This window comes from Pocillopora damicornis, chromosome 14 (assembly GCF_964200805.1).
Source record: "Pocillopora damicornis chromosome 14, jaPocDami1.2, whole genome shotgun sequence".
NCBI classification, from domain to species: domain Eukaryota; kingdom Metazoa; phylum Cnidaria; class Anthozoa; order Scleractinia; family Pocilloporidae; genus Pocillopora; species Pocillopora damicornis.
In genome coordinates, this window is record NC_142683.1 from 2,784,934 (window position 1) to 2,799,041 (window position 14,108).

Here is a 14,108-nt window from a genome sequence, read left to right on the forward strand (position 1 = left end):
ACAGAACGAGTTCGCGTCTTTCCTAAAGTAAATAGCACTAGAGAACACCTGAAAGACAATTCTTAAACCTTTACTTAAAGGACTTATCCGTCCTTGAGCGAAAACTGAGTATATTAACTGTGAACTCCACTGAGTAGTAGTTTGCGAAGCGTTTCCGCATTGTCATTGAAACGATGGCATTATAAATGCGATCTTTTGAACAAAGGGAAAAATTACCGAAGTCCTGCATGAACTACAGTATTTTCCTTATACATGAGAGCACTGGTTGAGGCTTTTCAACAGGAACAGGTACGTTCCAAGAGTTATAATTACCACCAGATCTTGGCTTTACGCCGGCCCGGTGAGGGTTTAGCACGCGGCGAGCTGCGTAGGGGTCGAATGGGAAGTCTTGAAACAACAGGCGCCCTGAATAGATTCTCTAACACCCATTTGTTCGACCTCCACCAAAGGCTCGTGCCAATACCTGCTAAGAACCTTCTTAGTACTTAAGATATTGGCTACTTAACAGGAAAAGGTTTTTTTTCTTTCAGCCTCCTCGTGTGAAACGAGTCCTCTTCATTGTTTCCTAATGCGTTCAGCTGACTTATTTTTTGGTGTTCATTTAGTTCCCGATACGTCTCCTTCATCGAATTTAAAAGACGGTTCTTAACGCCTCACTCCTACGTCGGAGAGGGAGAATGAAAAACTAGCGCAAATTTAGGATGATCGAACGTTTCACAAACTCATAAATATTTTACAGTCGGAGAGATGAAGTACAAGGAGGTATTACGTTGCTAAACGTGTTTGCTTAACAACCAACTAACTCAAACAAACTGTTTGCTCGTGTCACTCGGTGATCGACAGGCAGACCATTATAGCATTAGGGCAAAGATATTCTAATTTAAGCTCTGTGAATATCATGAATCAATAGAAAGTTCTACACACAAAAGTGTTCTGTTTTTCGCGTGTTCCGTACAACTGACTGACTGACATTCAAACTCAACAATGCGCGGCTCATAAATAAACATTACAACCTAAAACGTCTAATACAGTTCAATTAGGGGGGATTAAAATTTTACGCCTTGAGATAGACTGATTCCTTTATTCTCTGTTCTTTTCTCGTAAGGAATGAATAATTCCTGTTTTTCCTACAGTAAAAAGCAGTTTAAACGAGAGAGGCGCACAGACAACATGAAAAAGAACGGCGAATTTTTATTGTCTACCGGCTGAACCATTAGCACCCGTTCCTCCAAACAACCACTAATTAGTGTTAAAAAAATTCGACGGTTTTGCAAAAACCACTCAGTAAATGGCTATATCGCAATAAGGCGATCGTATTACACCAAAAGGGCCGCCCACTTGGGCTATGAGAGCGTAGCTTGAAAGCCTTTCAAGAGATCCATTGCGTTTTATAAGATGAAAACATCTTCAGATCTCAACAGCGTGTAAAGGCTTTACCCTAACATTAACTCTTGAAACACATCGAGGGCCTTCAAGTGCTGCGTGGTTGAATGCATTGCTTCCGTGAATTTGGTAACTACAAGATGAAGTAGCGATGCCGTGCGCAACAACAGACTGTACGTTCGAGTGCAAATTTCATAAACAATACAATACTTACTTCTTGACTTGCACATTTCATTGAAAGTAATTTTAAGAAACAAATTAGCAAATGACTTAAGAAAAGTGTTACTTTAAAACTCTTTTGCGAGGAAAAAGACAGCTTTACCTCGAAGGGATAACTATACTACGCTAAAATGGATTAAAATTTATAAAAACCGAACTTGAACCGAGATGCAAATAATATTTTTTTTCTCTGTCGTATCCAGTAGTCCATATCGTTTTACAGCGGTGAAGCAAATCAATATTTTATGGGGTAGACTTACAAAATTACTTGGACAAAAATTCTTGCCAAAACCATGTGTTTATGGATGGGATAGTTCAGTAGTTTTGCTTGGACAGTGTCGTGAGAATTTGGGGTAAAAGTAATTCCTCCCAACCGGAGCAAAGTGTTTAATTTCAAGGAAATTGAAATGGTTTCTTGCCCTGTTTTCAGTCAAAAGGAACAGCTGGTTGTGACCGAAAATATATCGTTAACCAGGTAAAACACATTGTATTCATTAGAACCCGGTGAAGCTTTTTTTGCTGGTGAACTAAACTAGAACTGCCTGGCCGTGAATAATTCCTAGCTTTAGGGTATAAGAAATTTTATTCCCAGATGAAGGACCATAAGAAACAACACGACCCAGTGTCTTCAGTGATACACGTTTGATGTGACCTACAAAACAACCGACAAAAATTAGAATTCCTGTTGATTTTGTCTCAGGAATAAATCATCTTTTTTTTTTTTTCTTTTACGTTTTTCAAAAATTAACCTTTCATTGCCTTAGGGAACAATTTTTCTTGATTCGTTCACTTTTTACGACAATACAGGTCAAACGGTGTTGGGAACGTAAAAGATAATCCGTTTCGTCGATCGACCCAAATTATGGCCTGTCACGTCAGCTATTTAGAGTCAAGTAAGAAATGATCACTCATGCCACTTCTCCGTCCCTTTAATTTGAGTAGTTAAAGTGCGTTTCACCAGCCGGAGAAATCATTCAAAACTGCACTAGATCACGCATATTTTGTTCACTTATTCAACCTTTCCGGAATGAACGGGCGTAATTACAAATTTGACAACGGTCCGAAAATGCCGGATTCGTTATGTACAGAGAGTCGGTGGTGCGGATGTATTCCTTTCTAAGTTGCATGATTTTAACAATATGAAAGCTGAGGTAAATTGTCACAAAGGGTCGTCTCATGAGCAAACAACAGAGCGTCCTGTTTCTGATAGTCAAACATCTCCTTGTATCTATTTCATTAGAACCATCTTCATTGCTAAGTGGAGAGACGTTGTGTTTCCGCTCATGTCATTTTCAGCCCGGTATAAGAATCCATCAAAGATGCTTGATTCGTGCAAATTTAAAAAGAAATAAACTAGGCGGAGATTAATGAACGGAGTTAAATTCTTGTTCGTTACATCCCACGGAGAGGCTTGTGATTCCAGTTTTTTACCACGTGCGAAGAATTACAAATGGAACAAGGTATGTTTTTTTTTGTGAGGCACACTGTTCAAAAGGCGTACGAGATTCGGTGCGTGCAGAGTATAAGAATCATCGCGCGTGCATACAAAGCAGAACTAAGCCGTTTACGGTGATGTTTCGTCGAAGCCTCTTTAGATTTTATAAATATCCCTTGAAAAGTCTAAACTATTGAAGTCACATCGTATGTAAATAAGTACGACTCGTCTTTGGAAAAACAAAGAAAATTTTGTTTGTACGGGTAACATGTTGTGGTTATTGAAGAGATGGATTGAACCCCTTATCGATCACTCAAAGGAAACTACTCCTAAGTTTTGACTAGCCCTAATAAATCGCGTGCACAGAATAACAACTTACCTTTAGAAATTTTAGTCATAACTAAAAGATACTCTCAAAAACTAAGTCTACCCTTGTTAACGATGAATATAATGGGATCATTTAATGTATTCGCTATGAATTAAAACCTATTCTTTGGCCAATTCTTTAGTTGCCTTGCTGCAATTGTTCAATTTAGACAAAATGTCACATCTGTCAGTTGATCCAGGGAAAAAGTTTTTTTTTGCATTGTTAGTGAATCCCACACAATGTTTGCTCTCATAGCCTTTCACGTAAATGAAAACAAGCAAACCAGCATTGTCGATATATCAAGCGTGATAACTAATGCAAACATTTTGATGCTAGAGTCCCACGAACAAATTACAAGCGAGCTGTGACGTGCGGCCTTACTTAAGATTTTAAATGAGAAAATCTCTACCGCGCGTTTCATCAAACAAACTTAATCGATCTATTAAGAAACAAGTCGAAATCTTCACATGGAGTCTTTGAAAGTTTACCCTCGTGGAATCAGGTTACAGCTCTTGACTAAAGGATTTTCAATTCACGGTTTGTAGTGGAGGAGAAATTGAGACGTATAAAATTTGGTCGCGTAACACTTGAAAATCTGTTGAAAGCCTCTCTCGTTGTCATATTACAAACAGGTATTAAGCCAAAGGATCTCGCCTTCAAGAAAACTAAATGTTTTTTTGGCCATTTTGCTAGACAAAATAAAAGAATTTTTAAGCACCAACCCGCCAAACTTAACAAAGTAACAAAACTTTGATTACATTTAGTTTCACGCGCTTTTTAACACCGCCCATCAATTTGAGTTATTACTCCGCGTGTTTGTTTTCATTGTTACGAGATTTATCACCGAAAAATGTTGAATTTTCGCCTTTACAACGATCGAACTCTCCACTCTATTTAAATCAATAACCCCTTACATGGACTGACTTGATGAGGCAACAAGGTTGGTCTTCTTAAAATTTCCCCTCTCCGTAGCCAAAACAAACCTGGTACAAACCGTAGCGCCACAAGCACGAAACTTTTGTGATGCCGTTAAACGTAGTCAATGCAACATAAATCTAAGGCCATAACAAAATCTGTGAAATAATCAAAATTTCGACGCTTTTTTTTTTTACAAAAATTTGTTCAAAACAAAAATGTATCGAGTTCTTTAAAGGAATTCCAATAAACCCGTGTGATTTTTCAGTTGCTTAGTTCTTTCATTAGCCATTATAATTCAAAGAACACTGGACAATGCACCACCACTGCCACGCGATTTCGTTCATCCTCGATCTAAAGGAATGAATCTTGCACAAAGGGGGGTATTTTTAACTATTCTCCTGCGACTAGGCTGGTCATTTTTTGGATGAAATAAAATTGAATGACATAGTTGGTATATACAATGAGAGAGACGAAGTGAGGGTAGTCATTATAAAGTAACACAATAAACAATTTCCAATGAGATATGATAATAGCCCACAGAGAATCCAATAAAACTTACAGTTTTCGAGGCCAAATTTCACTCTTCTCCAGCCATTAACTGTAGGGATGAATGTCTTTGTTCAAAATGGAATATACTCTTTTGAAATCTCCGAATTTGAAGCAAGAAAAGGGACCGTAACGCTATATATCCATATAAACTTTTGTGAAAGTTTCCATATTTGGTCATTTTGTGTGAAACTATATAGCACATATGTTATAGAAACAAAACCTGACAATTTCAAAACATTTTCTAGCAGATTTTCTCTTAATTTCAATTATTGTGCAAAACAGTAGCTCTGCTGGTAAAATAGAGCATGGCTTATTATTAATTCATGACAAAAAAAGAGTAAGACAATTCACTCACCCGACGAACTGTATACAAAATTAGTGTGTGAAAAAAATTAGATTTTAACATAAATTAGTCCAATAGAGCGACCATGAATAAGTCAGTAAAAAAAATACAAAGTTGTACAGAGAATACTTTGCAAGAGAAATAAAAATAATCTGACACATTTAACCCGTGGGTGGACATATGTTTGAATGGCAAAAAGTTCAAGGTAAAATGTCAACAGTGAAGAATGTTATTCTGTCCTTGGGAGGGCGATCTGCAAAACACTTCTAATTTCCTGAGATGTTCAAGAGGAGGTAATGTTTACAATGTCACTTCTCTGAAATAAGATATGAGAGCTTTTCGCAGCATATCATGGTGATTGTATCGACGTTCAACAAAACTTTGAGGTCCTTCACTTGTTAATTCCCAAAGGAGGCCTCATGGTCGCTCTTCTGTCAACGGAAGAGGGAATAATTGAAAAGAAATTGTTTGGGATGGCTATACAGGTTTTATGATTTCCAAATCGTGACGGCGTAATAAACGAAACAATGACAACAGAAATGAACGTAAACTTCCTAATCCGCCAATCCAATTAAAACCTAAATCAACAGTGTGCAATGCCACGGTATAACATGTGTGAAATAAAAGAAAAAGGAAACTTTTCGCGCCTAGAGAATGGTCTTGCTGTCACATTAGGTCCGTTGATGTGACAGGCATCTAGTCATGCCTTCACAGCAATCAGTTGATGTGTCAGTCTTGTCAGGGCGCTTTCTCTTAACAAAACAGCCTGATGACATTCAGGGCAATTTGTTTTATTTCAAATGGCCTGTCATTTGTTTGAAGTGAAGCCCCGCCCTATGTTCTAGGACCGGCCTGCCCTGTGCGTGCGACCTGCTTTTAAATCTTGTTATCTTAGCATCCAACACAATGGGACCCATTTGAGACCGTTTACACGAAACGTGAGGATGGGATCCTTTTCCATAAGAGACATTCTTAATCTTCCAGAGGACAGAATCCGATCATTGAATTCCAAGAGCGAAGAACAGATGTCATTTCAAGACAGGAGCTACCCTCCACAGACGTTGTCCAGTCCAGACGAGCCAGAGGCAAACGCGCCAGAAACGGCCAAGTCAAGTATGAATTATTTTAGTGTTCATGAAAATTTTTTTATGGTAGATATAAGGGCGCCGTATTCAAAAACATTATTAAAAGAGTCGAGTACAACGCAGGAGATAAGCCGACTTTCTTGAGAGTTTATTATGAAAGATAGCGGGCGAGGATTTTCTTCATTACAGTTAAGAATAGCGCGGCCTTCAAACTTCATCATATCTGAGAAATCTCGCAGTTGCCCTACTTAACTGTCAAGCTGTATATTGTGCATCACAGAAGCGTATAACATACAGTAGCGACTATCTGAGGTTGTTCAGCATTGTGGCGAATAGCGCATCGTTTCTACCACCACTTATATCCTCAATAGAAACGGAAAAAGCTTCAAGTGATTAATTCTGCTATGGTGCGAAAAATATGTCAAGAAATTGTCAACCTTTTGAGTTTGCGAGCCGGTTCTGTTTCGGCCGGCTGTGTTCAAAAACTCTTATTCTGTTTTTGTTAGCGTGATTAAACTTCGATGATTTGAGGTTGTTTGACTTCAAGGACTTTTAAATGAGCAAATTCAGCGTTTCAATCTTGAGATAAGGTGAATAGAGGCAATCCAGAATAGATTATTCAGGCTTCATAATGTAACTGGTAGTCTGTTGAAAATCGCATCGAAGGGACTCTAACTTGAACAACTTTCATTTCATATTCACAGGCGGCCAACAAACAAGCGTCTCGCAGTTTGACTCCGTCAAAAAGGATCATTCCGACAAAGACTTGAAGAAACGCAAACGGCGAGTGTTGTTCACGAAAGCGCAAACTTTTGTCTTGGAAAGAAGATTTCAACAGCAGAGATACTTATCTGCGCCCGAACGAGAGGAATTGGCGAGAATCGTAAATCTTACACCAGCCCAAGTGAAAATTTGGTTTCAGAATCACAGATACAAATATCGTAAGCAGATTAGCGAACGAGGACCTTGGGACAAACCGTACTCTCCGCTTTCACAAGGAGCGTTGCTAAATGGTTCTGGACAATTCTGCAGTTGTGTTAGTCCTTCGTGTAACTATCTAAGCGGGTCGCCATACCAAGGCGACTACTTGCACTATCCTCCCTCCGTAAACTCTTCCTACATACAACCTACAACTTATTGGTAAAAAATTCACATTGCTCCCAAAAAATGCGCCCGCTGTTGTGAACAAATCGTTGTCAAATTTTAAGAAAACGCAGCACGGAGTTGAGATTATTTATCGAAAAAGTCAGTCTGTTTTACAAGTAATGGGAGCAAATGTTCGTTGAATGTATAGTGTTTGTCAAAAATAGGTTTAAGAAATGCAATGTTCAGTTTAGGAGGCAAGAGAATAAGGCTTGTATAAAGGTACCGAAATAAAGCTGTGGAAAGCTTGCAAATACTTTCTGAAAAGAGTATGCATGCCGTAAATTGTATGCTTGCTAAGGCAAAACCGAGACTCGATCTTGGTTATTTGCTCAGTAGAAATCGCGTGTATTTACCAGCATAGAAATAACAGAGAGAGGGATTTTAAAGCTAGTAAAAACTCTATTGTAAATAGTCTCGTACTAAGTGTGTAAGGTGATTATGTGGTGTGTTGTACTGCTTGAAGAAGAAAATCGGTGCTGTTTCATGCAGATAAAACAATGTACAGGAAATATCAACTGTGTGCGTTGGACATTTTTTTTGTGTATTCAACTGTCCTTCTGATTTTTTTTATGGGATACTTAAACCGTCAGCAATTTTTCACGATCAAAAGTAATACCATTCCCGTCTAGATCAGCTTGGATTAAAAATTCTATAAGATGAGGTAAATAGTGATATTGATTGATCTTTCGTTTAAAACTATACAGTGATTTATGAGTTTTTTTATGGGATTTCGATGTTTTGTCTGGCGTGTTATTTCCTTCACGGCACTTGTTTAGATGTCCATTCTAAGACCCAGTATGAAAGAAGTACTCTAGAAGGTTCGGAAAACAGTAGCAGGTAACAGTTTTTTAGATTATACCATGATCTTGTGTCATTTAATAGGAAAATCGAACGTGTTGTTTAATCTTTAGCGCGTGCTATAAGCCAATATCAAGCAAAGCATTCCAGTCAGTTTATAAATCTCGTCTAAGATTCACCGTGATTGTTTTCAAGAGGCTACAATTTGCTTTGGAAAGCTAGATTTCAGTGTTTTTCCACTTCAATTCAGTTCAGTAGCGATCATATTTCTTTTGTAGTTAAATATTTAAACAGTTTCGTTGGACCATAGCATCAATATTGAAACTAAAAGATTAGAGTCGGCAATCGACAAAAATAACAAAAAATGTTTTTCTTTTAGTGTGGTATAAGTTACAGAAACAAAACAGAACTAGACCACGAACGAGATAAACCAAGCATCTTTGTTCCTTTATGGTTTAATGTCGCTGCTTTATTCTTTGAAATTATATTTAAAAAAATGCAAAACTGAGGGTTGTGATTGTGGGACAGTTTCGATCTCCCACTCAAAGCGCGTTTTGTTTGCTCAAACGGTGAATTTGGTCAAAAACGGAAATTAACCCATAGAGTCCGAGAGAAAACAGCTCAGTCATGGATCCCGTCTCTGTTAAGCGTCTTGGCCAGATTCATCGATGACTTACGCTCGCTACACATTCTATTCGGGATAGATGAACTTAACCCCTGCAATACAAGCGAAAATCACAACAGTATCATGTCTTTTTTGGCTGTAGAAACAATAGTAACTTGAAGAACTCAGATCTGATGCGAACATTTATATGCCCCGTTACAAAGCTCTTTTCAATTTTGACAATTCTAGTGTACGAGGGTAGTGCGCTTATTTTGCCAACGTGGTTACGATGGGTGCGTCTCAGGTCTTAAGCTTTCTCAGGGACGACAACAATAGATTTTGGATATATCGTTTCCTATAAGACTGAAGATGTTTAATATTTTACGCCTGTACATGTGGATAAGTAAAAGTTTTATTGTTGCTTGTTTAAGGATTAGCTGTATTTACTATAAAGGTAATAAAAGGTTTTTATTTAGACTTTAAATTTCCTATGCTGCAAGCGATGCAGGAAGTTTGCTAAAAAGTGTGATTTCATTGCTACATAAAATTAGACTTGCTAACAAATTTCGCCTCTGTTCACTTTATTTTAGCATTTAATTAGTGCATCGCACTTTAACACGAAAAAAATGACGCTTCGGGCTCAGGCAACACAGAATTTAATTGGAAATATTTCTGACAACGGAAGCGCATTTCCGAATGGACGGCTGCGAATTTCTGGGTGGGAAATTCGCGGTCATAAAGCTATTTTTGACACGATTTCTTTACAATGAAAAGGAAACGGAGTCTTTTTTGGACAATTGCGACCGGGTTAGTTTTGTGAATACTTTTCTTTTTCTTTATGACTGTCAGCACAGAATTAAAAAGACATCATTAACTGTGATTTCATGTCATAGCTCAGTGACATTTCAAAGTTATTGGCTAAATAAAGCCAAGGAAATAACTGATCAAACAGCCTCGCATCACGCTCTCAGTCAATCCTTAAAGAAGAGCACTTGAAATTTTTTAATTTTTCGCGAAATCAAAACACCTCTAAATTCTGAATTGATTGATCTCTGAAATCGAGAACCAATTTTGCGGCGGGAAAATGAACTTGTTTTATGATTGAGAGGTTCTTGGTTACAAAAGGGATAAAAAACCCACTGTTTGTTTATTGAGGCAGCTTTGTGTGTTCAACAATAGTTTAATAACACTAACTTTAATTAAAAATGGCCGTTTACTGTTTAAAAATGTTTGATTACTAAACCGTGCTGTTGATTCAAGGTTTTGTCTCTTTTATCTTTGTCATTTCAGGTGCGGCAGCGAATTTCTTTAAAAGAAAACTTATTGGTTCATGTATGATTTTTTTTTGGAAACGCAACTTATTTGACTGAAAATTTTGACTGGCGAGACATGGTTGGTCAGGCGGCAACACATTATTCAAACACAAGGATGCAAAGAAAGCTTTTTTTTCACTGTCTGATTTGGCTTAAATTTTTGTATAAACTTGAGCTGACATTTCCTAAATTTATCTTCGTATTTCCTCAATAACGCAGTTTACACAGGATTCAAATTAATCCAATTTCAATTTTGCGTGTAGGTGATAAAACTTTGAATTGAAAATTGCAAAACTTAAAGACTTGATAGTTGCTGGAGTCTGATGAAAAAATCGAATTCATTAGGAGGGCTGGAAAATAAAAAGAGGCGAATTTCCTCCTTCCAAAATCAATATTTTTTGTAAATTTTAATATGGCTAATAAAACAAATAGCGTCAATTTTCAGAGCAAAGAATGACATGACAAAACGCACTAACAGACAAAATCTTTGTGCAAATGATAAAAACTAGAAAACTAATTCGTATTCTCTGTCTAACAGTCTTGTTTGGTCCTCTTTTCAATGCCTTTCCGCCACACGAAATGGTTTGTTTTGTCTTGACCACCATTCAAAAAAAACTCAAATGATTTCCTATGCTTTGTTTTACTGATCAAAACTAAATTTGAAATAGAAGGGAAAACTTTCACATTGATACAATGAACTACTAATAAAGTATATTTTTTCCCGTTGGGATATGTTTTACATAGAGATGGTTCGATCAAAAATAGACTAGGAATATTATTCTGTACCAAGCCCAGTACGGGGGAAAGAGCTTCAACGAATCATGCTTTTATCAACATTTGCGAGTCGAAAGGAAAGACGTACACTCCCATCATTATTTTCATCTCGCAGCATTGTTAGTCTCGTGTTTGTGAAGTGAAGGCGGTCCAAAGTTAAGTGTATCCATTTTTGCACTCTACTGCTGCGAGTGCCCTCTCTTAATTCTGAGATTTCTCGACGGTAGATCAATTCTTTCATGTGAAGGTGGGGCTTTGCAATAAGAGGGTCATCACTAAGTGTCACGTGATGGAGATAAGACTTGAAATGCTGTCAGTTCCTTTTCACAAAAACAATATTTTTTGAGGCTATAGAGAAAAATTTTAAAATACGGAATACACATTTCATTTTTAACTTTCGATGTAAAACCAAAAACGAATTCATAAAATATACAGCTATTTATAGGTAGAAATTATCATCTCTTAGTTGCTCATTAAATTTTAACGATTTTTTTCTGAGGATTCCCGTTGAAATAGGGATAAAAACTTATTGCGACCGCACATTTCTGATTATTTACTTGACACCTTCACGACAAAATATCAGATAAGGTTCTGCCAGCTAGTGGCTTGTTAATCTATGTGATAATCTACAATGAGATCTGCTTCAGAACTTAATTCTTTTTCGTTTACTCGCGTTTCCGATCAAAAAGCATTACACAAAACAATATCATAATATTTTCCTTCCCACCTACAGCATATGTAAACATTGAGGGAAAAGGAGATTTCTCTTCAATAAATAAACACAGCATTAAATAGTGGAGACAAAAAAAATAAAATACGACACAAATTTGCCGTTATGGAAAACGAGATTATTTCTTGCCTTCCTTTTCTTTCTTTTTCTTTTTTCTCTCAAACCTTAGAATGTCGTCTCGTGTTTTCATTCAAATTATCGATGTGTGCTTATGAAAAGCAACGCCAGTTAGTAATAACTTGCTTATCAACTGCACGTACAAAGAATTGACAATACAACTTTCGTAACCAATGTGGTATGATTGATAAAGCCAACTCAAAGAGTACAAGTCAGTTTTGTATGGTAACTTCTGTTCGGTGATCGTAACACTAGTCAATCGTCTGCTCAGGAAAGGGGATAAATTACGCAAAAAATAGACAAAATAGAAGTGAAGCGTTAATTCTGTGAACAATTGTGCTAACCAACGACTTTTTTTTTTTGCGACAATGTCTCGATTTAATCAGCTTCGGAGTTGATGATGTCTGTTTAAACATCCTCAGAAACAATGTAGTATCAATGAGACGTGGCGCCGTTTGCCTTAGAGAAGGTCTGGCATTGACAAAATCTAGTTATGCCAGCAGACCTCTTTGCTTCACTAAAAATATAAATACGTATTTCCTTCCTTCAACCTACTTAATTACCACCCACATTATTTTTGGAACAATCGATACGGTCACGGCCCGTAACTACTCACTATACAGCCGTTCCTGCAACCCCTCAAGGCTCCATTCAAGTCAGCCCGTCTTTGTTGTCAGAAACCTGAGACAAACCTAACTAAGTAGTCTTTCATTACTTTCGCCAAATAAACAACATGGTATGTGGGTTTTTTGCTAAACTTTCCAGGTAGATTCCTACATTTGAACAAATTTTCATATTCTAAGATTACAGATTCTACCACTGATCAGAGGATATGATAAATTAAGATAAAGCTTTTACTTTTAAAGAGGTTGCGGGGGTACAAATTGCTTTGTGAATGAATGTGTGTAAAATCGCACAGATATTTTAACCAGCTGAGGGTGAATTCAATTTTCTTATTATCTCCTTCACAAAAGCTCAAATTTGTAATCCAAACAGTAACAACACCTCTTCATAATGCTGAAAAGAGCAAGATCGAGAAAGTGATAGAATCTCTTTGTACAGCAGTATTTGTATTTCAAGTTATGACTCATTCATCTTTTCTCATCCGGTGTTGCAGTTTCATAATAAGTTGTATAAGTCATTACAGCTTCTTCTGTTGTCATTCTGTCACCTATTTGCCACTATAGCGCAGGGGTCAGTTTAGAAAGCTAGTTGACTTGGGGAATAACCAAGTCTTCATCTTAGTATATGGGCCACTTCAGTTTTATGCTCTGGAGAAATGTTCTCCCATACTACTGTTTGAATACTCTGTACGCAAAACTTTACCGGGTCTATTGTAAGTTACCGCCTCTTCAACCTCAGGTGAATTCTAAATTCGCTAAATACCTGCTTTAATTGATAAAGTCTTTTATAAATTTTGCTCACCATCTTAGAGTGTGAACTATGATCTGTAATGCGTGACAATTGCATATTTGTGGTCTTCTTCTCCATTTTACAGCACTTATCTGTGTATATGGCGTTTGTCACAAGGTTTTTTTTTAAATCTTAATCCCTCGCTCTCAATTACTTAGATGACGCACAGATCACGTGTAATATAGCTCGAGTTCTGTATTCGATCGATTCATCTATCTGTTTCCATGAATGTTTGAATACCTATATTTCAAAGAGTTCAATGGCAAAGAATAATACTGTTATTTTTCAAGATAAAGGCTGTTTGAAAAAGATTTCTTCGCTGCTTTGATGTTCCAAAAAAATGAAAAAAACTAAAGCTCGGAAGTAATATTGATGAGAAACATATCTTCATAACCAAGTGGGATCTGTTGTTTAATCCGGCCCGCCCATTCACTAATTAACATACGTATGGAACAGTTTTCAGAACTGTCGTTTTTAAACGATTTATCTCGAAAATATTTTGTCACTGTTGCATGTTTACTATGGATAGTCTATGAACTTCCACGAAACTGCAATCTTACCGTAAATTCTCGTAATTCAAGCGATCATGAAATGACACAGTATGGCCGCAGAGGGGATGTTGCGAAATGCCATTATTTTTCATGGAAAATCCTAAAATTTCAAAAATACCTCACACTACTTGTTGTTATTTTCAGATTGCCATTTCCGTTCCAGATATGATAACATCTGATCCTGTTATGGGGTGCTTCTTGCGTAGACCATGTAAAAATAATGCACCTTCGAGTTCCGATTCCTGCCGGTTCAAAGTACTAACGTTGCCACGGTCTTTGTGTATCAAAATCTATGGCTAAAGGAACCGGATGAGAGAAAAGCTCTTGAAGTAAAGTTATTTTAATCAGCTAAATATGCATGTA

At 37.1% G+C, this 14,108-nt stretch overlaps 1 protein-coding gene across 4 annotated transcripts; it reads left to right on the plus strand.

Moving 5' to 3' along the window:
* Positions 1-15: 15 nt before the first annotated feature.
* On the plus strand, positions 16-7,960 carry LOC113667288 (homeobox protein Nkx-2.8). 4 transcript variants are annotated; one of them, XM_089193233.1, is made up of 3 exons: positions 16-288; positions 6,199-6,327; positions 7,004-7,960. In XM_089193233.1, the coding sequence occupies exons 2-3, from the start codon at positions 6,240-6,242 to the stop codon at positions 7,441-7,443; spliced, it is 528 nt and encodes a 175-aa protein (XP_089049359.1). In that variant the 5' UTR covers positions 16-288; positions 6,199-6,239; the 3' UTR covers positions 7,444-7,960. The 4 variants fall into 4 exon arrangements, with proteins under 4 accessions (XP_089049359.1, XP_027038903.2, XP_089049357.1 ...); XM_027183102.2 differs by lacking the exon at positions 16-288 and adding an exon at positions 2,799-3,062; XM_089193231.1 differs by lacking the exon at positions 16-288 and adding an exon at positions 5,426-5,507.
* Positions 7,961-14,108: the final 6,148 nt, after the last annotated feature.